We start from the raw sequence: 27,510 nt of genomic DNA, 5'->3' as shown, positions 1-27,510 counted from the left end.
TGGTGTTTTCAGTAGACTGACAGACAAACGTTGCATTTACAGTACGTCGACCCAGTGGTGTTTTCAGTAGACTGACAGACAAACGTTGCATTTACAGTACGTCGACCCAGTGGTGTTTTCAGTAGACTGACAGACAAACGTTGCATTGACAGTACGTCGACCCAGTGGTCTTTTCAGTAGACTGACAGACAAACGTTGCATTTACAGTACGTCGACCCAGTGGTGTTTTCAGTAGACTGACAGACAAACGTTGCATTTACAGTACGTCGACCCAGTGGTGTTTTCAGTAGACTGACAGACAAACGTTGCATTTACAGTACGTCGACCCAGTGGTGTTTTCAGTAGACTGACAGACAAACGTTGCATTTACAGTACGTCGACCCAGTGGTGTTTTCAGTAGACTGACAGACAAACGTTGCATTTACAGTACGTCGACCCAGTGGTGTTTTCAGTAGACTGACAGACAAACGTTGCATTGACAGTACGTCGACCCAGTGGTGTTTTCAGTAGACTGACAGACAAACGTTGCATTTACAGTACGTCGACCCAGTGGTGTTTTCAGTAGACTGACAGACAAACGTTGCATTTACAGTACGTCGACCCAGTGGTGTTTTCAGTAGACTGACAGACAAACGTTGCATTTACAGTACGTCGACCCAGTGGTGTTTTCAGTAGACTGACAGACAAACGTTGCATTGACAGTACGTCGACCCAGTGGTGTTTTCAGTAGACTGACAGACAAACGTTGCATTGACAGTACGTCGACCCAGTGGTGTTTTCAGTAGACTGACAGACAAACGTTGCATTTACAGTACGTCGACCCAGTGGTGTTTTCAGTAGACTGACAGACAAACGTTGCATTGACAGTACGTCGACCCAGTGGTGTTTTCAGTAGACTGACAGACAAACGTTGCATTTACAGTACGTCGACCCAGTGGTGTTTTCAGTAGACTGACAGACAAACGTTGCATTTACAGTACGTCGACCCAGTGGTGTTTTCAGTAGACTGACAGACAAACGTTGCATTTACAGTACGTCGACCCAGTGGTGTTTTCAGTAGACTGACAGACAAACGTTGCATTTACAGTACGTCGACCCAGTGGTGTTTTCAGTAGACTGACAGACAAACGTTGCATTGACAGTACGTCGACCCAGTGGTGTTTTCAGTAGACTGACAGACAAACGTTGCATTTACAGTACGTCGACCCAGTGGTGTTTTCAGTAGACTGACAGACAAACGTTGCATTGACAGTACGTCGACCCAGTGGTGTTTTCAGTAGACTGACAGACAAACGTTGCATTTACAGTACGTCGACCCAGTGGTGTTTTCAGTAGACTGACAGACAAACGTTGCATTGACAGTACGTCGACCCAGTGGTGTTTTCAGTAGACTGACAGACAAACGTTGCATTGACAGTACGTCGACCCAGTGGTGTTTTCAGTAGACTGACAGACAAACGTTGCATTTACAGTACGTCGACCCAGTGGTGTTTTCAGTAGACTGACAGACAAACGTTGCATTTACAGTACGTCGACCCAGTGGTGTTTTCAGTAGACTGACAGACAAACGTTGCATTTACAGTACGTCGACCCAGTGGTGTTTTCAGTAGACTGACAGACAAACGTTGCATTTACAGTACGTCGACCCAGTGGTGTTTTCAGTAGACTGACAGACAAACGTTGCATTGACAGTACGTCGACCCAGTGGTGTTTTCAGTAGACTGACAGACAAACGTTGCATTTACAGTACGTCGACCCAGTGGTGTTTTCAGTAGACTGACAGACAAACGTTGCATTTACAGTACGTCGACCCAGTGGTGTTTTCAGTAGACTGACAGACAAACGTTGCATTTACAGTACGTCGACCCAGTGGTGTTTTCAGTAGACTGACAGACAAACGTTGCATTGACAGTACGTCGACCCAGTGGTGTTTTCAGTAGACTGACAGACAAACGTTGCATTGACAGTACGTCGACCCAGTGGTGTTTTCAGTAGACTGACAGACAAACGTTGCATTGACAGTACGTCGACCCAGTGGTGTTTTCAGTAGACTGACAGACAAACGCGAGATGTCGAGATGTCTTGCTTGTGTCTTCCGAGCGAGCTTCTGGACAATTTGTCAGATAAGTTTATTTTCTGTATTTCAAGTGTTTGTTTGTCTGTTCACTTAAAAGGCCGCTGGGACGAAGATCAGTGAACGTAACGCTTTGTTTTGTGATAAATATAACGTTCCAACAACATGCCTTTCTTGTTAAAAAAAAAAAAATTGCAAGGCAGAGCATTGTTGAATTGCATTGTGCACTTCTTGAGATAGCACAACTGAACGATGCAAGTGCACACCCTGTGGTCTATAGCAGACAATCTGCTTCCAGACCATCTTGTTGATCTCTATAGCGCTTTGTGATTGGTGGGATAAAGTCAGTGGAAACAGAGGTTGTATTGACATGGCCGCCATCTTTTCGTACAGGACAACTCGAAACATAGCGCTATCGTCACACAGTTACTGATTTGAAATTTCCTGCCCAAAGGACGTATCCCATTGGTGGTTTTACTTGAACAAAATGTTCCACGGTCACATATGCAAATTTGATGCTGACGTGGTGCAAATCGCCTACCATAGTATTTTGCGCGGTTTGACAAATAAATATCTTCCACACCGGGTGTCGTTCACACTCTGACTCCGTATCTGCCAGACATATTTACTTCGCGTGTGCATGTCAGGGCAACACGTTTGTATTTAGATGTCTGTCTCACACCGTATTCGCCTGAAGGTAAGTTGAATTTCAGTAACGTTAAAGATTGAGAAAAAAAGATGAAAATATGTGTAATCGGAAGTGTTAAAAATTGAAAGAAAAATTCTTCACAAACACACACACACACACACACGCAAGCACACACACATACACACGCACACACACACACATACACACACACGCACACACACACACACACACACACACACACACACAAGCGCGCGCGAACGCGCGCACGCACACACGCACGCACACACGTCATTGTTGGACAAGATAGGTGAACACAACTGACTGTTTTCGATATAAGTTTGCTTGTTCTTTCCGACGACATGAAAACTTGTTCCGTTTTAGCTGTTCTGATTTTGTTGGTAGATTTTAGTGAGAAAACGGTTTTTTTGGTATAGATTTGGTTGTGACGGCCGGGTGTCTGTGATGTACGTTTCACGGTTTAGAAACTACCTCATGTAAAATCATCCTGCTTGCTGAATATGATATGGGAATGGATGGCCCTACCAGTTATATAACTGGTTTTACCATACACGGCCTCATCACAAAGATCTGCACTATAACGTATCTGACTAGTGGGTTTTGTTTACGGTTAGTATAGAAGTTGACAGGACAATAAGTCAGGTGTAATTGCAAGATGAACATGCGCTGGTTAATATAATATAATAGCTTATGTGTTTTATGTGTTTCTCTCTTTTTGAGTGTCCAAATAATTCTTATTATAATGCGTAATTTAGAATCGTTGACCAGCAGGTTAGATGCGTCGAGGGACATTTCCGTTTTAATGTATTCATTTTAATAGACGATAACGTGTTGTTATTGTTATTGTTATTGTTATAGATGTTATACATGGGTTCGATTGTATATCTGAAATCCGGAACACCACAAATTGATTGCTCAGAAAGTTGAAGGAAAGAACTCAAAATAATGCAGTATTCAGTGATTGCGTTCATTAGAACATCAAAACATGTCCAATACTAGTTCGTAATCGTGATTGCCGTCGAGCTTGATAGTGCAATTGTCAAATTATCCTGACATTAGGTAGAAGAGTTGGTAGATGGTAATGTTCCCAAAAAATGTATAAACTTGATCAGTTGGGTAAAGGTCATATCCACCTTTAAGGAATATGTCCCTGGTTTAACAAATACATCCTCTGGCGTAATTTAAATACTTGTTGTTTTTGTTTCAACATCCAGATCAGATACACACAGACACACTTGCGTTTTTCGACTCACATTAGACAGATCTAGATGCGGAACTTTTCAGCACGTGTACGGGAACGTGTACGGGTAACGTCATCAAATCTAGTTTTTACGTCACGCGTTTGCCAAGATCTTCAGTCTTGGTGGGAGCAAAACAACGTATGGTTTGGAACATTGGAGAAAAAAAGTGAGTCACGGGTGACGCAATATCTACACGTACGCGTACAGGTCTTTGCTACACGTTCCCATCCTGAACTCAGGTCAAAAATGAGTTACTTCCCTTCGGGTCTCATTCTATCCCTGACAGGATGCCTTGGTTTTCATTCTCTGGAGAGTAAATCGATTTTTTTTACATATTTAGATCTTTTCGTAATGTGTTATGGATATAAGCAGATTCGCGATCGTCGATAATGATTTTTCATGGTGTTGTGTAATTTTTAAATTACAAAGGAATTGATATGTAAGACAGTTTCAAACAAGCTATCTTTCGCGGATGTATATATATACTGTGCAAACAACTCTAAAGTGTCACGTGATAATGAACTTTTGCTTGGGTGCGTGCCGGTGCAGACGATTTTTTCTGTAACCAGTTGAGAGTGATGCAACCATATATCACGGTCTCCTTCCGACAGCAGTCTCAAAATTTCGACTTGTTTTGACCTTAGAACGATGTCTTTATCATAACTGTGAAGAACAGAACGGAGATCACTGTCGAAGTCGGTCAATCTGCAATCATTTTCGTCTCGCGAACACTGATCTCAAATTCAGATCAGTGCTCGCGAAAAACATATGGCAGATAACTCTGTATTCTTGTTTTGATAGATTCGCGCAATAATTTAGCATGCTGTCAGAGAGAAACTGGCGATAGCCGTGGAGCGATGATTATCAGAATGACACGTTCCATCATCTAGAACACTGTATTAACTAGGGAAAACGATTGTAAATATTTAATCTCAGAGTCGATAATACACTTCAACGACTTTGGCCGGTTTCCATTCATTACCGCTTGTAATCGATATGTCCCTGGTTTTAAAACTATTTCCCTTGGTGTAACTTAAATTCTTTCTGTTTGGTTTCAACACACACACACACACACACACACACACACACACACACACACACACACACACACTCATATACACCCCCACCCCCACCCTTCACTCACACATTTTGAAGGGTGTGTTTTGCCTTGAAAAATACGAGCGTTCCGTAAAAGATTTCAACTTAGAACCTTGCTTTTTTTGCCACAAAAACACAAAAACATATAAACTGTTGATCTGTGCAACGATGTATAACTTCAGGAAGTTTGGCATGTACTTCATTTGCTAAGTACACCATCAGACCAATTTCATTCTTGTTCGACGTACCCTGTATGTATGACAAAAAATACTACTCCGAATGGCCAGCGGTTGTCAGGTGAATTCATGGATTGTGTAGTATACAACTCTCCTGTGTTCACTTTCAAGTGAATAACTATCGTTCTGATATCATTTTAAAGTGAAGCTAAAGAAACCTGGTATCGGCACTGCTGTGCATCTCCTATGATCTCAATGGTATCAAGGCACGGGTCATAGAGATCAATTTAGATCTAGATCTATTTCCGGTTGTGTATTCACACACCAACGTTCGTTCGTCAAGATGGACGGCGATTTTGATTTGATAAGCGACCTTTTCTTAGAAGACTTCAATGAAGAGGACGAAAATTTAATGGCCGCTGCGCCCAAAAAAAGGAGATTCGAGAAAGTGACTGATGACGATGTGAACGCTCTCATCACCGATACAGAAAACGCCAACACCAAAAGAAAAACTGAACATGTGATACGGCTGATTTCAGATTTCATTCTTCAAACCGAAGAGTTTGCAAAACAGATGATATCAGCTGATATAGGGAAAATTGAGGATCCAAAACTTGTTGCAAACATTCTTGTCAAGTTTCTTACAACGGTGAAACGCGAAGATGGAGATGAATATGAACCAGGTACGATTCGAGGATTTCTGTCCGCCGTCGATCGGCACATGGCAGCGAACGGAAAAGGCAAGATTTTTTCCAGCAATGATACGCTGTTTGAAAACGTTCGAGCAGTTGCAAAAAGCAAACAAAAAAAGCTGAAATCAGCAGGGAAAGGAAACTTACCTCAAAGAGCGTGTGCACTAACGGACGAAGAGGTGGAAACACTGTGGGACTCTGGTCAGTTGGGAGTGTCCACACCAAGAGCCATAATCAACACCCTGTGGTGGTTGAACTGCCTCCACTTTGGAATGCGGGCAAGAACCGAACATCGCCAGATGTGCTGGTCCGACGTAACTGTTCAGATGGACAGCAGTGGCCACCGCTTCTTGGAATTCAACGAGCGAACCACGAAAACAAGAACAGGGGTCTCCAGGCAGGATGTCAGGGCAAAACCGCGAGCGTATGAAGATGTTGAAAACCCTGAGCGGTGCCCTGTGAAGATCTTCGAGAAATATGCCTCTCTTCGCCCTGCAGAAACATGCGGCTCCAACTATCCGTTCTACCTCACATGCGTCCATGATCCGAAACCAGGCAAACAATGGTTTCGTGCAATGCCGATGGGAGTGAACACAATCGGCAGTTTGATGAAAGAAATGGCGGCCGCGTCCGAGATATCTTCCACCACAAGTAAACGAATCTCGGGTACCTCGGCGAGGAAGACGCTGCTACAGAAGCTCAATGATTCTGGAGTTCCCCCAACCCATATAATGGAGAAATCAGGACATAAAAACATTCAGTCTGTACTCAGTTACGCGAAAATGTCCGACAACCAGCAACTGCAAGTTTCCCGAATTCTGTCAACCACGCGCACTTGCACAGTCTCAAAGTTGGGAGCTATGACGTCAACTACTGATGACGCAGATTCCAGTGCCTCGGCCTCAGGCGGAAACACACTCCGCCAGCCAGCAGTGACCTTTGATGCGCCCACTCATGGAGGAGTTTTCAATTTCAATTTCACAATGCCGCAATGAGTTTCTTCTTCGTCTTCAGTTGCAGAGCACCAAATTCCATTCAGTTACATTAAGTTGTGTACGTGTGTGTGGTTGTTTTTTTTTCTTTTTTTTACTCCTAAGTTGATGAGGCCCAATGACAAGAATCCAAGATAAACTGGAACGAATTTATATTTCAAGCAAAGAAAGTGTTCGTGTTCTTGTTTGTTTCATTGCAATAAATTTGCGTTAATCAACTATGCGTGTTCTCTCTCTCTCTCTCTCTCTCTCTCTCTCTCTCTCTCTCTCTCTCACTCTCTCACTCTCCCTCTCTCTCTCACTCACTCACTCTCTCTCTCTCTCTTTCTCTCACTCTCTCTCTCTCTCTCTCTCTCTCTAAAAGGTTGAAATGACGTCAAGTGTAGCTAAAGATACGTCACTTCCTGGTTACACAATGGCTGTCGCACAAGTTCTTGATCAAGCAAACTGAACGCGAAAGTGGCTTCTACCGTGATTTCCAGGTTTGCATTGTGTCGGCTCTAATTTTTTCTTTCAAAATCAAAATAAAAGAATCGAAACTTTATTCACGAATACCATTTTGTAAGCCACTAAAACCAAAGACACGCCACACTATTTTCCTTCCACCATTCCTCGATGGAAAAGAGTTCGTGTTGTTTTTGTTTTAATTTTTGTCTTTGTCGTTGATCATTGTATACACAAATTACACAAACGTCATCTTGTGAGGGACCAACAAATATTGAAACTCTCGGATGATTTTTTTGTGTGGTATCAACCTCGACCTACGGTCTCGGTTGATACCACAAAAAAATCATCCTCGAGTTTCAATATTTTTCGGTCCCTCACTCGATGACGTTGTGTAATCTCTATATATGAACCTCGTTCACTGCAGAAAACAGAGTACGGCCGCACCATTTGCAATCAAAACCCAAGCGTACAGCACCGCGAAATTGTTGCAGCTTGTTTTATCAATATAACAATTGCTTTTTTCGACTCATATTTCTAGGAAAAACGATTGTAAACATTTAATCTCAGAGTCGATAATTCACTTCAACGACTTTTTTTTCCGACGACTTTGGCCGGTTTCTAATTAGTAGTGATGTATGTGCCGTCCAGAAGACCAAAAAGTACACGCCAAGTAAGTAACAGAATAGAATGAAGGACTGCAGTATCCAGTGACACCCCCCGCGGGTTAGGGGGAGTCCCATATTGGTTGGGACGAGAAAGAATTTACCCGATGCTACCCAGCATGTCGTAAGAGGCGACTAACGGTTCTGTTTCTCCTTTTACCCTTGTTAAGTGTTTCTTGTGTAGAATATAGTCAATGTTTGTAAAGATTTTAGTCAAGCAGTATGTAAGAAATGTTAAGTCCTTTGTACTGGAAACTTGCATTCTCCCAGTAAGGTCATATATTGTACTACGTTGCAAGCCCCTGGAGCATTTTTTTGATTAGTGCTTTTGTGAACAAGAAACAATTAACAAGTGGCTCTATCCCATCTCCCCCCTTTCCCCTATCCCATCTCCCCCCTTTCCCCGTCGCGATATAACCTTGAATGGTTGAAAACGACGTTAAACACCAAATAAAGAAAGAAAGAAAGAAAGTATTCAGTGACTACGTTCATTAGAAAGTTGTATAATACTAAACTGAGCAAATATATTATTGCACCCATTTTCGTACCCCAACTAAAACATTCATTCCCGTGTCATTTTATTCAAACTTTATATGCCATTAAAGACCCTTTACTTGGCTACCTTGAACATATTTTGGATCAAAGATTTCTGTTTTAAGTATTACGTGACCGCCACCGAAGTAAGGGTACCCCCCAAATCGACCTGACAATAACGTCAGGTACCAAACAAAAAATCGACAAAAATTCAGAATAGGCACAGCTTGGCAACTTTTACATTCGAGAAGAAAGAAAAATCATTTATCTATCCACAACAGGTTGTTTTATTTTGCTATCTTGCGTATCTCTTGTATTATGTCAGTTCTACTACTGATGCAGGTGTGCAACGCATGAGCAGTAGATAACGAGAGGATTTTGCGTCCATTTTTAGGGGTACCATGACAAAAAGCGCTATATTTCAGCAATGCTTAAATGGATTAAATCGAAACTTTCAGGAGCTAAAGTCTACATACGAGACTTACTCTGGGTAAAATTGGATCACTACATGCTTGTACTCAGATGTTATGCACTCTTCCGGAAAATGTTTTAAACCCGCCACAGGTTTGTGAATTTACATCCTAAAAATTCATGACTTTGCATGCATACAGACAAATGGTTGTTAAAAGAACTGCCAAAGTTTCATTCGAGTGTGACGACTGACGGACATTTGCTAGCCATGTAAACACACAAGAAATAATCGGGACGTTTAGGCTGATTGCTATTGACAGGGGTTATCGCTGAATGCCTCTCAAAACATGCTGCGGTCACGGATGACTGGACATGGCTGTCGCACTGCAATCCTCCAAAAATATTTGATCGTGTTTACAGGACTAGGAAACGTAAACTAGTGATTGTATTTATATGAAACTTTGGCAGTATTTGTAACATGTATTTGTCTGTACGCATGCAAAGTCATGATTTTTTTTATGTAAACCTTTAAATTGATGACACGTTTTAAAACATTTTCCGGAAGATTGCTTTTCATCTCAACAAATATCTGTAACGATGCGAAATTTTACTGGACGTACGTCTCGTATGTAGACCTAAGATCCTGAAAGTTTTGAAGCAATCCATTTAGGCATTGCTGAAATATAGCGCTTTTTGTACTGGTACCCCTCAAAATGAACGCAAAAGCCTCTCGTTTTCTACTGCTCATGCGCTCAACACCTGCATCAGCAGAACTGACATAACACAAGAGATACGCAAGATAGCAAAACAAAACAACCTGTTCTGGATAGATAAATGATTTTTCTTTCTTCTCGTATGTAAAAGTTGCCAAGCTGTGCCTTGGGTACAAAATACTAGCGTTCCGTAAAAACTGTTCTCATTGCAACCTTGCTTTTTAGCTTCCTTGCACACAGACATTATAAGATGTTTGATGGTTTGTTGACAGACCAGCTTTTTTGTCGGTCCGAGGGGAAGCATATCGTCTTTTGTTTCATATTTATTGACCAAGGCCGAATGCCGCGGTCAATATTTATGAAACAAAAGTCGATATGCCCCCCGAGGACCGACAAAAAAGCTGGTCTGTCAACAAACCACCAAACATCGTTTTTGTCATCATTTTGGTAGTGAGAAAATAAGTGCACAATCAACACAGGGAGCCATGCTTTGAAACACGGGTTCCGTGCTGATAACCACACGAGTCCCGGTTTGATAACCACTGGCAATCAAAGCTGGCGAGTGAAAGCAACTTTCTGTGTTTTTGAGTTCATTAAATGTTGCGATGAATATGTCAGGTTTGAGGATGCACAGTTCTGTAGGTTCATCTCGGTATTCCACCCCCTCGGCTTTCTGTTGTAAATATTAAGCTGAGTGATCGAATGTGGAAGCTACGTTTGGTCAAAGGTCACAGAAGATTTGTGTCGTGCAGCGAAGGAAAGAATCGCGATCTTGTTTCCGACTCAGTACCTCTTTGTTTTTCATTAGACCTGTCATTCTGCTTGCTCGGCTTTGTTAGATGTTTGCATATCTTGTTGCTATTTTCTTTGCTTTTATTATTGTTTCTTATTTGTGCTTCGTTTATCGATACAAAGTCTTGTGCACGGGTCAAAATGTGTGTGTCAGGGGTCGTTTTACTTGAACTTGACGTTCGTGTTTCTCCGAACGTCTGTGTATCGAAACACAGACACACGCACTCCATGACTCTGTAAGAAGACAAAACATATCGTTAGGTTTCATTTGTTTTTGATGAATGTATGACCTTTCATGAAGTAGTTTACTTTTGCCAGTTTGCCAGTTCGTTTTTGGAACTTTGCAAAGCAGTGTCGTGTCGTCTGTTTAGGTCTGGGGAAACACCAATGAAAAGAGCCGAAGAATCCCCGAGCGTTTCTATTGGGTTTGCTTTTGATTATCCATGTATATAGCTATTCTGATGGACACGTGGGGGGATTCGGGGGCTGTGATTGGATGGTCTCACACATCCCTTTTCCGATCATCAAAGCATAACGCTACGAAAGTTGGCCATTTTTGCCGATATCCAAACGATATCGGCAATAACAAAGACGCATGGTTCCGGTTTCTTCCACGTGTATAAAGTACACGCATACCTCGCCAGGCTTGTGTCTGTGGCTAGTCGACAGACGATGCAATTTGCTTTGTGTGTGTTTTTGTTGTTGCTTACTGTACATGACATACATTACGTGTAAAACTCCAGTTCTTTAACTGGCAGCAAACCTTGCAAATTTCCAGAAGCTGCAATCTGAAGCGACCTATCTCTGATTTTTGCAGACGATCTCTCCAATCACCAATGTTTAACACAAAATCAGCAAACTCTCCTGTCACATAGAACGTCCATTGTGTAGTGCAATGTTGAAATGAAGTTACCGGTCTTAAACATTTCGTCGTTTCTTCTGAGACAATCCTTGTTCTCTTATCATCTACAGATTTACCGCAGTCTTCACCACGCGAATTCCCAACGGAAGTCAGACTTTCGAACACTACAATCTACGTAGGCAAGCACGATACGTCATGACGTCATATGATTCCTAAGATATTGACGTAATGCTAAGCATCCGGTTATCTTGAGTTTTCTCCGTAATACATGTCCGTGGGTTTTTCAATGTTCGGTTATTTCCGTGGCTTCATGCAGAAAGGGAACCGTCGTCTGCAATCAACGACATGGACCATTCTGGTCCTTGTTGCTGACAAAAACATGATTTTAACACAGAATTTAATGTCAGAATAGCTATATAAACGCTATTGTGTTTTCATCGTAGCAATAGGGTCCGATATTTAGACTCGAACAAGTATAATGCGACTCGTCTTCGACTCGTCGGCATTATACTTGTCTCGTCTAAATATCGGGCCCTATTGCTACGCTGAAAACACAATAGCTGTTAATAACCTGCTTCCTGCAACTATGGTAACCGGGGATTTATTGCCTGGGGAACATGAGATTTATTTCCCAGGTGCTTGTGAATGAAAACTCGTGAAAATGATGACAATAAATGTTGTTCTGTGCAATGGTATGTATATACGTTTGGTGTACTTCACTTACTAAATACGATATAAGAGCAACAAGATTCTTTTTGACGTACCCTGTATTTATACGAAATTGTCACTTAATAATTAAGTGGACTGGGTGGCCGAGTGGTAACGCACTTGCGCTCGGAAGCGAGAGGTTGCGAGTTCGACCCTGGGTCAGGGCGTTAGCAGTTTTCTCCCCCCTTTCCTAACCTAGGTGGTGGGTTCAAGTGCTAGTCTTTCGGATGAGACGAAAAACCGAGGTCCCTTCGTTGTACACTACATTGGGGTGTGCACGTTAAAGATCCCACGATTGACAAAAGGGTCTTTCCTGGCAAAATTGTATAGGCATAGATAAAAATGTCCACCAAAATACCCGTGTGACTTGGAATAATAGGCCGTGAAAAGTAGGATATGCGCCGAAATGGCTGCGATCTGCTGGCCGATGTGAATGCGTGATGTATTGTGTAAAACAATTCCATCTCACACGGCATAAATAAATCCCTGTGCCTTGAATATGTGCGCGATATAAATTGCATAAAAAAATTAAAAATAAATAAAACAACCCTGCGCTTAGAACTGTACCCACGGAATACGCGCGATATAAGCCTCATATTGATTGATTGATTGACTTAATAATTAAGCCACTGTCTTTTCTAGTAAAAAGGTGCTCTCGTTCGCCTATCATTCGTTTTAACTCATGCGGGATTGTCTGTCTGTATGTGTGTATATCTATGTCCGTGGCAGTCTCATTACTGTGTCGTTATGTACTTGAATTGTATTTATTAATAAATCCAATCTCTTTCGCAGACAGGATGCAGCCGACTCAGGGTCTGCACAGTAGCTGCTCTTCTTACTCTGTCTGCTTACTACATCATAAATCTCAATGTACAACATGGGAAAAAACCACTAACTTCTTTCGTGCCGACGAATATCATCGACTCATCTTCAAAGCAATCACGTCCGAATTTACAAAAACGACAACGGACGTCACAGTTGATTGATCACAGAACCAGCAGCCATGCACAAAACCAGAATGCATGCAGAATCCCAGACTATCATCCCTTTTCCCTAGAAGCGATGAAGTTCATGGAGAAGTGGCCGCCATTTCCCTGCCACGACAACGAGGCTCTGCTGACCAGAGTAGAAGGGGGAGTAACTCTCGTCGTGAACACAAGTCTGGTCGCAAGCTGGAAAGAGAAGATTGTCAACTGCAGCTTCCAGGCAATCAATAGATTGTCGGAGTCTAAGGTGACCTTGTCTGACCCGCGGGTGTTTAAGGCTAGAGTGGATATTGACACGGTGACTGACGGAATTCGTGTAAGGTGTTATCTGAGGAACAGCAAGCGAAAGGTAGGCAACATCATGCAGCTCTATACAATGCTCCCCTCCTTAGAGCATGTGCTATGGACTCCTTTGTCTTTTCATTGTCAGACATTGAAGGTATTCATAGAAAAGTAACCTGGGGCTTGACGAAAATACAATTCAGCCACGGCCAGATGCTCTTTTAACGAAACGAAGATGAATATATGTCACCCACGACCCATTTTGTAATTGTTCACACCAGGTCAGGTCAGATCACTTCTTCTTCTTCTTCTTCTTCTTCTTCTTCTTCTTCTTCTTCTTCTTCTTCTTCTTCTTCTTCTTCTTCTTCTTCTTTTTGTTGTGGTTGTAGTTGTTGTTGTTGTTGTTGTTGTTGTTGTTGTTGTTGTTGTTGTTGTTGTTGTTCTTCTTCTTCTTCTTCTTCTTCTTCTTCTTCTTCTTCTTCTTCTTCTTCTTCTTCTTCTTCTTCTTCTTCTGCTTCTTCTTCTTTTTCTTGTTCTTTTTACGAGACGAGGGTCGTGGTGTGTGTGTGTGTGTGTGTGTGTGTGTGTGTCTGTGTGTGTGTGTGTGTGTGTGTGTGTGTGTCTGTGTCTGTCTGTCTGTCTGTCTGTCTGTCTGTCTCTGTGTGTGTGTAGAGCGATTCAGACTAAACTACTGGACCGATCTTTATGACATTTGACATGAGAGTTCCTGGGAATGATATCCCCGGATATTTGTTTTTATTTTTTCGATAAATGTCTTTGATGACGTCATATCCGGCTTTTTGTAAAAGTTGAGGCGGCACTGTCACACCCTCGTTTTTTAATCAAATTGATTGAAATTTTGGTAAAGCAATCTTCGATGAAGGCCGGACTTTGGTAATGCATTTCAGCTTGGTGGCTTAAAAATAATTAATGAATTTAGACATTAAAAATCGGAAACTTGTCATTGAAATTTTTTTTTTAACGATCCAAAAACAATTTCATCTTATTCTTCGTCATTTTCTGATTCCCAAAACATATACATATGTTATAGTTGGATTGCAAACAAGCTCTGAAAATAAAAACATATGAAAATTATGATTAAAATTAATTGTTCTAAATCGATTTAGAAACAATTTAATCTTATTCCTTGTCGGTCCCTGATTCCAAAAACATATAGATATGATATGTTTGGATTAAAAACAAACTCAGTACGCTAAAAAGAATAGAGATACAGAAAAGCGTGTTATCCTACTCAGCGCGACCATTACCGCACTTTTCTGGCTTGTCGATTTCACTGCCTTTGCCACGAGCGGTGGACTGACGAAACTACGAGTATGCGGTCTTGGTGAAAAAATGCAGTGCGTTCAGTTTCATTCTGTGAGTTCGACAGCTTGACTAAATGTTGTTATTTCGCCCTACGCGACTTGTTGTTCTTGTTCTTCTTGTTCTTCTCCTCCATGCTGTTTGATAATACCTAGTTCAGTCCCATATCTTTCGACAGATATGCCATTATCATTTTATTTGGTTTGATGTCTCTTAAGTAGACACTAAGTATGTTTTCTACTGTATGAAAGATGTTGTCTCTGTTGGCAAACCATGCTTGTGTTTTCTTTCGCGTCACTATAGAAAATCAGTAGCTTTTTTGCATGCTTGTATCTGAAGTCAATGTGTAATTTTATGATGTTTTCGCTGTCAAGGTGACGTTTAGGACATCGCTTGTCACGCTATAATATGGATTTGCTTTTTTTTGGTCAAAATATAATATTTCTTGCAGCACGTGTTATTGAGTGATTCTCAAAGATGTTCCCAAGTGATGACATAAAATATTCGTTATCAGACGTTTGTGGTTATGTTAGTGGATCTTAGTGCTACATAGATGCAACAGTTACTGCTAATTTGAAGATATCCTCCTTTCTTCTTCCAAACATCACAACAGATTCACACAGGCTTCTGCACAGCGTAAGAGCATACGTTCATTGGGACACAGTACTATTGCCTGACAGCTTTCTGTGCATTAAGTCATTTTCAAACGGCACGCCCCTGTCAATCTCTGCACAAATAATTTTCATTGAAAACCGCAGTTCATGCACAACAACTATGAACATATTCGCTGAACTCAAATAACTGCAAAAATGACCCATGTCTTTGTTAAGTCACACTTGTGCAATGGCGCGCACAAGTCAGCTTCATTTACTGTTTTGGGGTTGCTGTCTTATCCACAGAAACTGTTATATGTTTTGCTTGTTTTCAGGAAAGACTGTATGAACATTTTCACTTTATCATGATGGAGAAACCGGAAATCGAAAAACAGCAGCAGACACGCATGCGCGGACACCAAAGACGGTCTTCCGCTCCAGACAAGAAAAATGTACACCCTTCAATTTATTTGCAAGACTTTTTACGTAGATTCCTTTTTTTGCGTGCGCGCGCGCGTGATTGTGTATGTGTCTGTGTGTGTGTGTGTGTGTGTGTGTGTGTGTGTGTGTGTGTGTGTGTGTGTGTGTGTGCGTGCGTGCGTGCGTGCGTGCGTGCGTATGTGTGTGTGTATGTGTGTACGCGCGTGAGCGTGCATTTGTTGCTTGTTTGTTTTGTATGTTTGTGTATGTGTGTGTCTGTTCATATGTGTGTTTCTGTTGGTCTGTCTGTCACTTTGCCTCCTGTTTATATGTTTGCCTGTCTGTCTGTCTGTGGGTGGAGGTGTTTGCATGTTTGTGATTGAGTGTTTGAGTAGGTGTGTACCCGTCCTCTTTTGCATGGAAGCATTACTGTCATCCGTCAACAGTGTGTCCATTGTCATGTTTTAATTATATGTTGGGGGAAGGGGGGGTATAAACAGGTCTGGTTAATTCATATATTACTGTTGTGTTTTATTAACTTCCAAGAGTACTTGCATTTCTAAAAAGTTACCAAAATCACCGAACATGGAAACAAAACCCTATGCACGCAAAAGACCGAAATAACCAGATGTATTCATACTGTCAATTTGCCTGATTTTAAAAACGTCACATATCATGCTTTCAAACGTAACATTATCTTTGCTGCTATACTGTCTGGCTTTTGCTCAGGATAATAGTGTGCACGAATGGTGACTACAGATGATCTGTACATGCAGAGAGAACAAACATTGTCATCATTGTCACAAGTTTTCCTTCCCAGCCAGCTGGGTAACAAATAACACGGCTCCCCATGTAACAAGTAACACTGCTCCCCATGTAACAAATAGCACTGCTCCCCATGTAACAAATAACACTGTTCCCCATGTAACAAATAACACTGTTCCCCATGTAACAAATAACACTGTTCCCCATGTAACAAATAACACTGTTCCCCATGTAACAAATAACACTGTTCCCCATGTAACAAATAACACTGTTCCCCATGTAACAAATAACACTGTTCCCCATGTAACAAATAACACTGTTCCCCATGTAACAAACAACACTGTTCCCCATGTAACAAATAACACTGCTCCCCATGTAACAAATAACACTGTTCCCCATGTAACAAATAACACTGTTCCCCATGTAACAAATAACACTGTTCCCCATGTAACAAATAACACTGTTCCCCATGTAACAAATCAAAGTGGTGAATGGGTCGCAGCTTGCAGGTGAAACGTGGATTGTCAAAGTAAAAGCCAAAGGGTTTCGGATGTTTAGATTTCCTAACGAAATGAACATGTGATCATCTTTTTAAATATCCGCCCCATTTTCCTTTCGTTTAGTTGTGGGAAATGAAAGCGGTAACGCATCGAACTGCGTGTATGGTACCGGAACAGAGACTGTGACGTTCATACATTGTACACGCTACACAATCTAACCATGCATTATGTGATAGCTTCACAGGTCGGTGTGTCTAAAACACGCGGGGACACGCGGGGACAGTTTAACTGCACGCGGGGACACGCGGGGACGGTGAAATAGCACGGGGGGACGTTTTTTTTATAACATTCTGAAAAAAAGAAGAAAAAAAATGTTAATAAATAAATAATTTAATAATTTTTTTTTAATTTTTTTTTTTAGAAATACATAAAGGATAGTCAGAATGTTATTATATAACGTCCCGGCGTGCTAATTCACCGTCCCCGTGTGTCCCCGTGTGTCCCCGCGTGTCCCCGCGTGTCCCCTCGTGTTTTAGACACACCCTCACAGGTACAAGATTTATTTCTCCTCTATTTTGTCTCATTTCTGCGTGCCAAGTCGGTGGACTCCGATTAAATGTCTGTCAAAGCGCTTACGTAGCATTCATTTAAGATCACAGATCTGGGCCTATCCAGAATTTTACAGCTATCTCCTCGAGAGCACAGCTTTGATGACCATGTGTGTGTGTGTGTGTGTGTGTGTGTGTGTGTGTGTGTGTGTGTGTGTGTGTGTGTGTGTGTGTGTGTGTGTGTGTGTGTGTGTGTGTGTGTGTGTGTGTGTTGGTATGAGTAAATATATCCCGGATGAATAAATAGAGAATACTACATGGCTTGCTGTGTCATACCAGATGTACACGAGTTGTTTTTTTTAAATAGTGAACTGCGAGCGAAAGCGAGCTGTTCACAATTTGAAAAAGCAACGAAACAACAAAAGATATCTGTACTCACCGATACAAGAACAGCACAAGACAGTACGAATTTTCGCTTATGTAAGCTTTATCAGGAACAAACAAACACAAAAGGCAACAAAAAGCAGACGCAACACGGAATTTTATTATATTTTAATTATTATATTTATTTTCTGGGCTTTTCCCCCGGTCATTTCATAAGGATGTTCACTCACGAACACATGTTTCAATCCAGTGAATGTTTATAGCACTGTCAGCCGGACAGAACTGACAGTATGCTCAAAACCGTGATAACAAGTGTTGACCTTAACGGGGTCAAGAAGTCGCCCTTGGTAATATGGGGATGGGACAGGGAGACAGAGAGACAGACAGACAGAGGGAGGGGAATTTTTTTTTTAAATGAATAAATGATAATAAAGCAAGTCGCGTAAGGCGAAATTACTACATTTAGTCAAGCTGTGGAACTCATATAATGAAACTGAACGCACTGGGTTTTTTCACAATGACCGTAGTCCGCTGTGGTCACGTATAGTGTACTGCGAAGTGTCGATTGCAGTCTGAACAAGTATATATACGGTATCTACAAAGGAAATTTAGTGCGTGCCAGGACCCGCTCTTTTAAAGTTTAGTGCGTCCCGGGACCCCCTCCATCAATTTCTAGTACGTGTTTTCGGCTTCTAGTGCGTATAGGACGCAGGGACGCGCACTTTGGGGAGCAATATGGTTTGTTATTGTTGTGCATATGTGTATTATTTCTTTCATCCCCATCCACCAAATGACCTCCATTTTATGATCAAATACAATATTGAATTCACGGTTAATCTTTTAAATTTTTTGGTCAGAAACTAGGAAGAATCATCCCAGCCTACATGAGTGTTTTGGTCGTGGGTGTGGACAGTATGTCTCGGTTCAACATGATACGTAGCATGAACCGCACACGTCACTTCCTGTTGAACCGGATGGGCGCCATCGAGTTTACCAACTATGGAAAAGTAAGACTTATTGGCGTTTTGATTTTACTGTATGGTGGTTTTTGTTTTAAAGGTGAAGTATCTTACACGTCAGCAATGTTCCCGCGTTGAAATTGACCCAAACAAATCAGAAAAGCTAAAACGCAACAAGTGTTACAACTCATTGGAAAGAACCAAAATAGTCAATTGTGATCTCCTATTTCATCTAACAAGGAAGTTATGGCATGCTGAATGGTGTAGGTGTAGGTGTCGTTTCTCTCGAATGCCGTAAAAGGCGGTTTTTGAAAGAAAATATTTTGTTCTGGCCTTCTGACAGTATAATTATATGCAAAGCATGGTACGGTAAAGCACATTCTTCTTCTTCTTCTTCTTCTTCTTCTTCTTCTTCTTCTTCTTCTTCTTCTTCTTTTTCTTCTTCTTCTTCTTCTTCTTCTTCTTCTTCTTCTTCTTCTTCTTCTTCTTCTTCTTCTTCTTCTTCTTCTTCTTCTTCTTCTTCTTCTTCTTCTTCTTCTTCTTCTTCTTCTTCTTCTTCTTCTTCTTCTTCTTCTTCTTCTTCTTCTTCTTCTTCTTCTTCTTCTTCTTCTTCTTCTTCTTCTTCTTCTTCGTGTGTGTGTGTGTGTGTGCGTGTATGTGTGTATGTGTGTGTGTATGTGTGTGTGTGTGTGTGCGTGTGTGTGTGTGTGTGTGTGTGTGTGTGTGTGTGTGTGTTTATAAGGGAGTTAGGGGGTGGTGGTTCTGTGTGATCAGAAGAGTTTTCAAACACGATTATGCTGCACTCATATCATAGTTAAATATTGTACCTCGCTTCAGCCTTGATCACTCACTACCCTACACATCTTTCTGACACAGGTTGGCGATAACACCTTCCCCAACGTGTTCGCCATGGTGACAGGCACGACACCCGAAAAAGTCGGATGGAGCCACAAGAGGAACATGGACAGACAGGGATTCCGCTTTCTGTGGGAAGACTTTGCTGATGAAGGTATAAATAAAACAAGTCGCGTGAATCGATATAAAAACATTTAGGCAGTCGGTATCAAACTAAATGATCAACACGACAAACCAGTGTATTTAGACTGTCTCGGCTTACCCGTCCCGGGGTCACGCTCGTCTCCGCGAAGCATGCGACCGCGTAGTGCATGTACTTACTGAACCTATTTTCTTTAATTTTGAGCTCATTTTTAGAGTAAACACGACATATCTATATATTTTTGAATTCAGGAGAAGATAAGGAATACTATGCAATCAATTTTTAATCGGCTTCTGAAAATTCGATTTTAATGACAACTTTTATGAGCAAACTAATTAACACATTTTTAAGTTTACGAGCTGAAATGCAATCCCATAGTCCGGACTTTGTCGAAGATTGCTTGACCAAAATTTCAATCAATTTGGTTGAAAAATGAGTGTGTGACAGTGCTGCCTCAACTTTCACTAAAAGCCGGATATGACGTCATCAAATGCATCTATCCAAATACGGGAGAAAAACAAGTCTGGGGATATCATACCCAGAAACTCAATGTGAAGTTTCATGAAGATAGTCTAATAGTTTTCTCGGAATCACTTTACACACACACACACACACACACACACACACACACACACACACACACACACACACACACACACACACACACACACACACACACACACACACACACATACATACGCCACGACTCTCATCTCGATTCCCCCTCTATGTCAAAACATTTAGTCAAAAATTGACTAAATGTAAAAAACCAGTTAAAGGAATTTTGCAAGGGACTCTGTCAGGGTCCCCAACAGGTGTTCCAACTAGAGGGTCCTTTGACACTAAATATTAATGCTAAAATCCCAGTCACACATAGACGCCGCTTCTTCTACGATGGAAAAGTGTCTGAGAGCCTGGCCAATCGTGGGCCAAGCGGGGGAGGATCTCCATGAGCGTGGTTTGGCCGGGGTGGGATATGCTAGGCCGGGAAGCTGCACGCTCTCCCTACGCTTAGTTTGAACTGCTCAAAACAAGCGTAGCCGGGTCGTGGTCGTAATGTAGTTTCATTTTGTTTGGATAGCTGATGTTCTTGACGACTATAAGCTTAACAGTCCGTTTATAACTGAGAAAAACAAACAAACAAGATACTCATTTTCTAACAGACTAATCGTTGCACAAATGTTTGTCCCCCAACAGGATTTCGTACGCTTCTGGACGAAGAGGACCCCTTTTTGAATATTTTCTCTTACGCCAAAAAGGGTTTCGTTGATCAACCTACCCACTACTACTCTAACACGGTAGAGACAGCGAAGAAGGACAGTGAGCTGTTCTCTCACCACAGGAGTTGCTTTAAAGGTGTTGCCACTGATCTCATCTTGATGAACCATGTCAAGGAGTTCTGTCGTCTCTTCCGCCACAATCCGTATTTCGCCATTCTGTGGCTCAGCCGGAATACTCATGATCTACTGAATGGCGGTAGTAGGGTGAAGTATTTTACATGTGTGTGTGTGTGTGTGTGTGTGTGTGTGTGTGTGTGTTTGTGTGTGTGTGTGTATGTGTGTGTGTGTGTGTGTGTGTGTGCTCTTCCGCCACAATACTGTGGCTCAGCCGGAGTACTCATGATCAACTGAATGGCTGTAGTAGGGTGAAGTATTTTAATATGTGTACGTTTATGTATGTGTGTGTGTGTGTGTGTGTGTGTGTGTGTGTGTGTGTGTGTGTGTGTGTGTGTTCGTGTCTGTGTGTGCGTGTTTGCGTGCGTGTGCGACGTATTTTACAATTTGTGTGTGTGTGTTCGTGTGTGTGTGTGCGTGCGTGTGCGAAGTATTTTTCAAAGTACTCATGATCAACTAAATGGTGATAGTAGGGTGAAGTATTTTACATGTGTGTGTGTGTTTATGTGTGTGTGTGTGTGTGTGTGTGTGTGTGTGTGTGTGTGTGTGTGTGTGTGTGTGTGTGTGTGTGTGTGTGTGTGCTCTTCCGCCACAATACTGTGGCTCAGCCGGAGTACTCATGATCAACTGAATGGCTGTAGTAGGGTGAAGTATTTTAATATGTGTGCGTTTATGTGTGTGTGTGTGTGTGTGTGTGTGTGTGTGTACGTGTGTGTTTGTGTGTGTGTGTGTTCGTGTGTGTGTTACTGTGTGTGTGCGTGTGTGCGTGCGTGTGCGAAGTATTTTACAAAGTACTCATGATCAACTAAATGGCGATAGTAGGGTGAAGTATTTTACATGTGTGTGTGTGTGTGTGTGTGTGTGTCAGGAATGAATTATCTAAAATACCGACTGTCAGTCAGAAGGATACTATTTCATTTATACGCATTCGTTATTCTCCTCCGATTCATTCCAACAATAAAAGAAAATACGTGGAGCTCAATATGTTTATATAGCTCACTGGTAAAGCATGTACATATATCAACGTTCAGGATTCACACACATATACAAAATACGCCCAGGGTTCTAGATGAGTAAATTAATGTGTTACCCCATCACCAGAACAGCGTAGTGTAGTTCATCTCTGTTTCTCCATCACCCAGCCGACGCGGCGACTCCTGGCGTGGTCCGTAAAGTCCGGTTAGTAGATCACGTCGCTCTGCTTCGTGCATCTTCATCTCTTCATGCGTCTGCTTGAATGGTCAAACAAGCTCTCGCGAATTCCGTCTTCTGTCTCTGGGAAGACTCCTGTGAAAGTAATTCTTGAGTCAGTATTTCCATAGGCATAACACACACAGCAATTCACTCATCATTCAACCACACACACACGAATTCTTAAATAACTACTGTCAATACTAATATCAATTCCCATCCATGTCCGAGTTATTTATCCACGCATTAACAACTATTCAGAATATCCAGATTAAGAACTAGTACAATGAACACTTAAGTTAACATAACAGCGAATATGAAGAATGCTTATTCATAAACATACTAGTGTTCCTTAGCGAAAACATATCATGAAAAATAGTTTACCTGAGCACGCGAGCAAAGAATCTTCCCCGACTTGCCTCTTACATGTTCAATGGGCAAGTGAAGCTAACAGCTTAGGTGACTGGCGACAAGTCTAACAGCTCACCTTACAAAAAATGGACATTCAGGTTTTTCACCTGTTGCACGTGAGTGCGTGGAGACTCGGCTCTACAGGTAACAGTACAGGCCCCATAATCATGGTCCAACAGGCATGCGAATCAATAATAATGTTTTTCGCAATACGAGTCTACTTCTGTCAATTAATGCATACTAATAACAGCATCATTTCATCATTAATTAAGTACTCATATTACATACATGTTCATACATAAAACCCATAAATGTCATATCTGACAATGCCCCCCACTTCAAGTAGAAAGCTGCATAAAAGATTTCTCATTTCTTAACTCAACACCATACAAATGTTATCATCCATGATAGTACATTGCATTTAACACAATAAATCCCACTCAAAGTGTCAACGTCACTACTTGTATATACAGTACCTATACAAACAGATCTGACTTCCAGGGCCATTTTTCTTCTTGTTCAAAGAGTTTGATCACAGACTGATCGAGACAACAAATCCGCAAACTGATTGCACTGGCCTGCAATCGGCTGAACAACGAACTTGAACTCCTGAAGAGACAACACCCAACGCATCACACGACTGTTCTTGAGCCTACATGACGCCATGTATGTGAGTGGCCTGTGATCCGTCTGTATGACAAATTCCCGGCAAAGCAGGTAGCGCGAGAACTTTGTGAGTCCCCAAACAATGGCAAGACATTCACGTTCGATGGTGGAGTACCTGGACTCTCGATCAAGCAGTTTTCGACTGGCATAAGCAACAGGATGTAGAAGACCCTCCTTTTCCTGCAGAAGAACTGCACCCAAACCTGTCGAACTTGCATCAGTTCTCACAACGAAATCTTGACTCAGGTCAGGCAAGAGAAGAACAGGGAAGGTAGACAGCACCTCCTGAACAGCTTTCAGCGCAGAATCACATTCTGCCGTCCATGTGATAGTTTTGCCGTGATCGTCTCGGGTTAGATCCGTCAAAGGAGCTGTCAAGGTTGCAAAGTTAGGAACGTATCGCCTGTAGTAACTTAACAACCCCATCAGGGAACGAACCTGCTTCTTTGTTGTTGGTCGATTCACAGACAAAATCTTCTTGACCTTCCCGTCCTCTGGTTTGAGATATCCTCGACCGACAACATGTCCGAGGAACTCCAACTCAGAAAACCCAGCAAACAGTTTGGATGGTCGAGCAGTGAGACGAAATCTCAGCATCTTGCTCAGAACAGCCCGAACCTGCTTCACGTGGTCTGACCATGTTTGCGTAGCAATGAGAATGTCATCGTAAAAGTTGACTGCTGAGTTCTCTGCTAGATTTAGCTTCCGCATCATCCGAGCAAAAGTTGCTGGAGCTGAGACCAGTCCAAATGGCATTTTAACCCATTGGAACAACCCAAGAGGAGTTTGGAAAGCTGTTTTATGTCTATCTTCCGGCTTGATCGGAATCTGCCAATAGCCTTTTGCAAGGTCAATCTTCGTGTAGAAGTTTGCTCCAGCAAGACTACAAAACAACTCATCCGGGTCAGGGATCGGCTCGGCATCAAAATGCGTGATCTTGTTCAAGGCGCGGAAATCTATGCAAAAACGAACTGATCCGTCTCTTTTCGCCACCAAGACAATAGGCGAAGAGTACGCAGATTTCGAAGGTTCTATGACGCCTAAATCCAGCATGGATTTGATCTCCTTCTCAACTGTCTGTCTAGACGCAAACGGCAACGGGTATGGTTTCCTATATACAGGACACTCGCTTGTCAAAGGAATGACGTGGTCATCGACATCTTTTGTAACTCCCGGCTTGTCTGTAAGAAGTTCAGAAAATTCCTGAAAAACGGTTTCCAGTTCAGTACGTCCTGAATGAGAAAGATCATCAGAGTAGTGAACATCTTTGACAGATTCACCCGTAACTGCAGGAATTGTCGGTAAGACAACCTCATCCTCGATTTCAGGAGACAACACAGCGACAGCACAAACAGGATCCAAGACGTGATCCGAACACGCATCTGCCTTCTGATCAGAGTCAGACATCAATGTTGAGAATTCCTGGTCATCAGGAACTGGACCAGTTCTTAACTCTCTTCCCACAGCAACAGCTGCTGTCAAAACTCGTCTCTCATACTTCTTCAGCATGTTGACGTGAAACACCTTGTGTTTGCCGTTGAGGTCAATGCGGTAGTCAACAGGGCTAACCACCTCCATCACTTTGAATGGACCTTTCCAGCACATGAGAAGCTTGTTGCTGTCAGCAGTTAAGAGTACAAGAACTTCATCCCCAGGTACAAAAGTACGAAGTTTGGCCTTCCTGTCATGGTAATGTTTGTGAATACGAGCAGCATCACGAACATTCGATTGTGCTAGAGCACACGTATCAGCGATTCTGTTCTTCAAATCGAAGACATACTGATATAGAGGTTTGGCTTCATCTCCATCAGTCCTCCCTGTCCATGAGTCCGCTAAGATAGACATTGGGCCTCTTGGAGCGCGCCCAAAGAGAAGCTCATAGGGAGAAAACCCTGTACTGACATTTGGAAGTTCACGATACGCAAACAGGAGTGCAGGAACGTACCTGTCCCAGTCAGTTGGGCGCTCCTGGACAACCTTCTGCAACATGCTCTTCAGAGTTCCGTTGAATCGTTCGACTAACCCATTTGCTTGAGCATGGTAAGGAGAAGTGTGGATCGACTTGATTGCCAAAAGTCTGTAAATCTCCATCATGAGATCAGAAACAAACTGCGTTCCACAATCCGAGACAATGACCTGAGGACAGCCCATCCTCGAGAAAACTGAAAACAGTGCTTCGGCAACAGAAATAGTATCAATCTGCTTCAATGGAATTGCTTCGGGGAAACGAGTCGCTGTATCCACTATCGTCAGAATGTACCGGAATCCAGTCGAAGATACAGGTTTAAAAGGACCGACCAAGTCAATACAGATCTTCTTGAAAGGAACGTCGATAAGCGGCATCTTCTGAAGAGGAGCAGCGGGAACGCGACCCTTGGAAGACGTTTTCTGACACACATCGCACGTTCTACAATACTTGCCTACGTCACGCCTGACGCCTGGCCAAAAAAATTGGGTCAAGATCCTCTTTAACGTTCTTCTGGTACCGAAGTGACCCGACATGAGAGCGTCATGGGCGGTATGGAGAACTTGTTCTCTCAAAGAAGTAGGGACAACAACTTGAAAGACGACCTCAGTCTTTTCACAAAACGCTCTGTGAAGTAACCCATCTTTCATGATGAAGTAAGGTTTGCTCTGATCTGTGACCTGCGATTCCTCCTGAACTTGCTCGAAGCACTTCTTAAGTGATTCATCTTTGGTTTGCATATCAGCTAACTTCTCAGGAGTTACATCAGTAAAAACACAAGGTACCGATTTTAACGGTCTCACTGAACCTTTGGCTTTCTCCGTTTGTAGCCTGGTAGTCACTAGTCCGACAGCGTCTGGAACAATAGAGCCCACACATCCCCCAGATACTGAAACAACACCTGGTAGGTTCCCAAGAATAAGATCTGCCACAGGATCGTCAATGACACAACACGTCAGAACACCTGCAAAATAAGGCGAGTCCACAACCACTTCAGCCAAGGGAAATGTCTCAATGTGTCCCCCAAAAGACCGACAACGCTGCTCCTGCCCTGTGAACTGATCATCACGAACTAAAGCCCGTTTCACACCAGCAGTAGTGCATCCTGTGTCCCGCAAGATTGTCCCTGAAAAACCATTGATGGTTCCTATTTCCAGATGTAGGCCAGGTTGTCCCTCTGAAACAAGAACGTGTTCGCTAACAGCGGAGCTAAATGTTTCAGCAAAGTTTTTAGACGAAGCACACTGGTTCGCCCAATGACCTTGACCCCCACAGATCCTACAGACATCACTCTGTTTAATGGTCCCTCTACGTGCACCCCTGCGTTGTCCTCGAAACTCACCTCGACCTGTACCCGAAGAACCTCGGCCTCCTCGATAACCTCGAGAACCACTGCCCCCGTTGCTAAACCCTGAATCTGCAACGCCAACTCCAGCTGAAAATATAGAAACATCTGATTTCCGTGCTAAGGTTTTGTTGGGATGAGCTTCACGGTAAAGTTCAGCTGCTTCACATAATGCAGATACGTCACCCAGCTGACGTTCCCTCAAGAACACGGCCAAATCCTTTGTACAACTCTGAAGTATCTGTTCACGCAGAAACAAGTCCTGTAAACCTTCGGCAGTGTTGGAAACACCAGACAACTCAGTCCATCGGTTGAGCAAATGACGACAGCGCGTTAAAAACGCTAAAAATGACTCTCCCATCTCGGGACGAACAGCTCTGAAACGCTCTCTGAAACCTTCCTCTGTGCATTGGAACTTACGAAGAAGATGAGACTTCAATACATCCCACGAAAGGGTTTGTTCTCCTGAAATTGAATGATAAAGCGACAAGGCACTACCCTTCAATAAAGCAGCCAAGTAGACAGGCCATTTACCCTTATCCCAGCCGCATGCTGAAGCGTGTGTTTCAAACCGAAACAAAAATGCATCGATGTCGTCTTTGTTTTCATCGAACATAGGCAATTTTGGATGAAAAGGTCTAGAACTGTCTGACTGACTAACTTTAACGTCTGATCTCTCCTTTTTCACCCTTTCCGTTTCGAGATCTAACT

At 42.4% G+C, this 27,510-nt stretch overlaps 2 protein-coding genes across 3 annotated transcripts in view; one reads left to right on the top strand and one right to left on the bottom strand.

Moving 5' to 3' along the window:
• Nucleotides 1–2,060: 2,060 nt before the first annotated feature.
• Nucleotides 2,061–27,510, top strand: part of LOC138947212 (uncharacterized) — a 35,461-nt gene continuing 10,011 nt past the window's right edge. Inside the window, exons 1-6 of one of the 2 annotated variants that reach the window (XM_070318644.1) lie at nucleotides 2,061–2,771; nucleotides 12,862–13,404; nucleotides 15,589–15,705; nucleotides 18,728–18,877; nucleotides 19,706–19,838; nucleotides 21,024–21,310. In XM_070318644.1, the coding sequence (XP_070174745.1) occupies nucleotides 2,742–2,771; nucleotides 12,862–13,404; nucleotides 15,589–15,705; nucleotides 18,728–18,877; nucleotides 19,706–19,838; nucleotides 21,024–21,310 (1,260 nt within the window). In that variant the 5' untranslated portion in view covers nucleotides 2,061–2,741. The remainder of the gene's footprint in view (nucleotides 2,772–12,861; nucleotides 13,405–15,588; nucleotides 15,706–18,727; nucleotides 18,878–19,705; nucleotides 19,839–21,023; nucleotides 21,311–27,510) is intronic. The other variant, XM_070318645.1, reaches the window with a different exon arrangement.
• Nucleotides 22,092–26,745, bottom strand: LOC138947191 (uncharacterized). The gene is made up of 2 exons (XM_070318628.1): nucleotides 22,796–26,745; nucleotides 22,092–22,507 (listed from the first exon to the last, which is right to left on the bottom strand). Exon 1 carries the CDS (start codon nucleotides 26,192–26,194, stop codon nucleotides 23,342–23,344), a length of 2,853 nt encoding a protein of 950 aa, XP_070174729.1. The 5' UTR covers nucleotides 26,195–26,745; the 3' UTR covers nucleotides 22,092–22,507; nucleotides 22,796–23,341.

Source organism: Littorina saxatilis, linkage group LG14, assembly GCF_037325665.1.
Source record: "Littorina saxatilis isolate snail1 linkage group LG14, US_GU_Lsax_2.0, whole genome shotgun sequence".
Classification (NCBI taxonomy): Eukaryota; Metazoa; Mollusca; class Gastropoda; order Littorinimorpha; family Littorinidae; genus Littorina; species Littorina saxatilis.
Note: the sequence above shows the minus strand (reverse complement) of the source record. Positions and strands in the feature narration are given on the sequence as shown.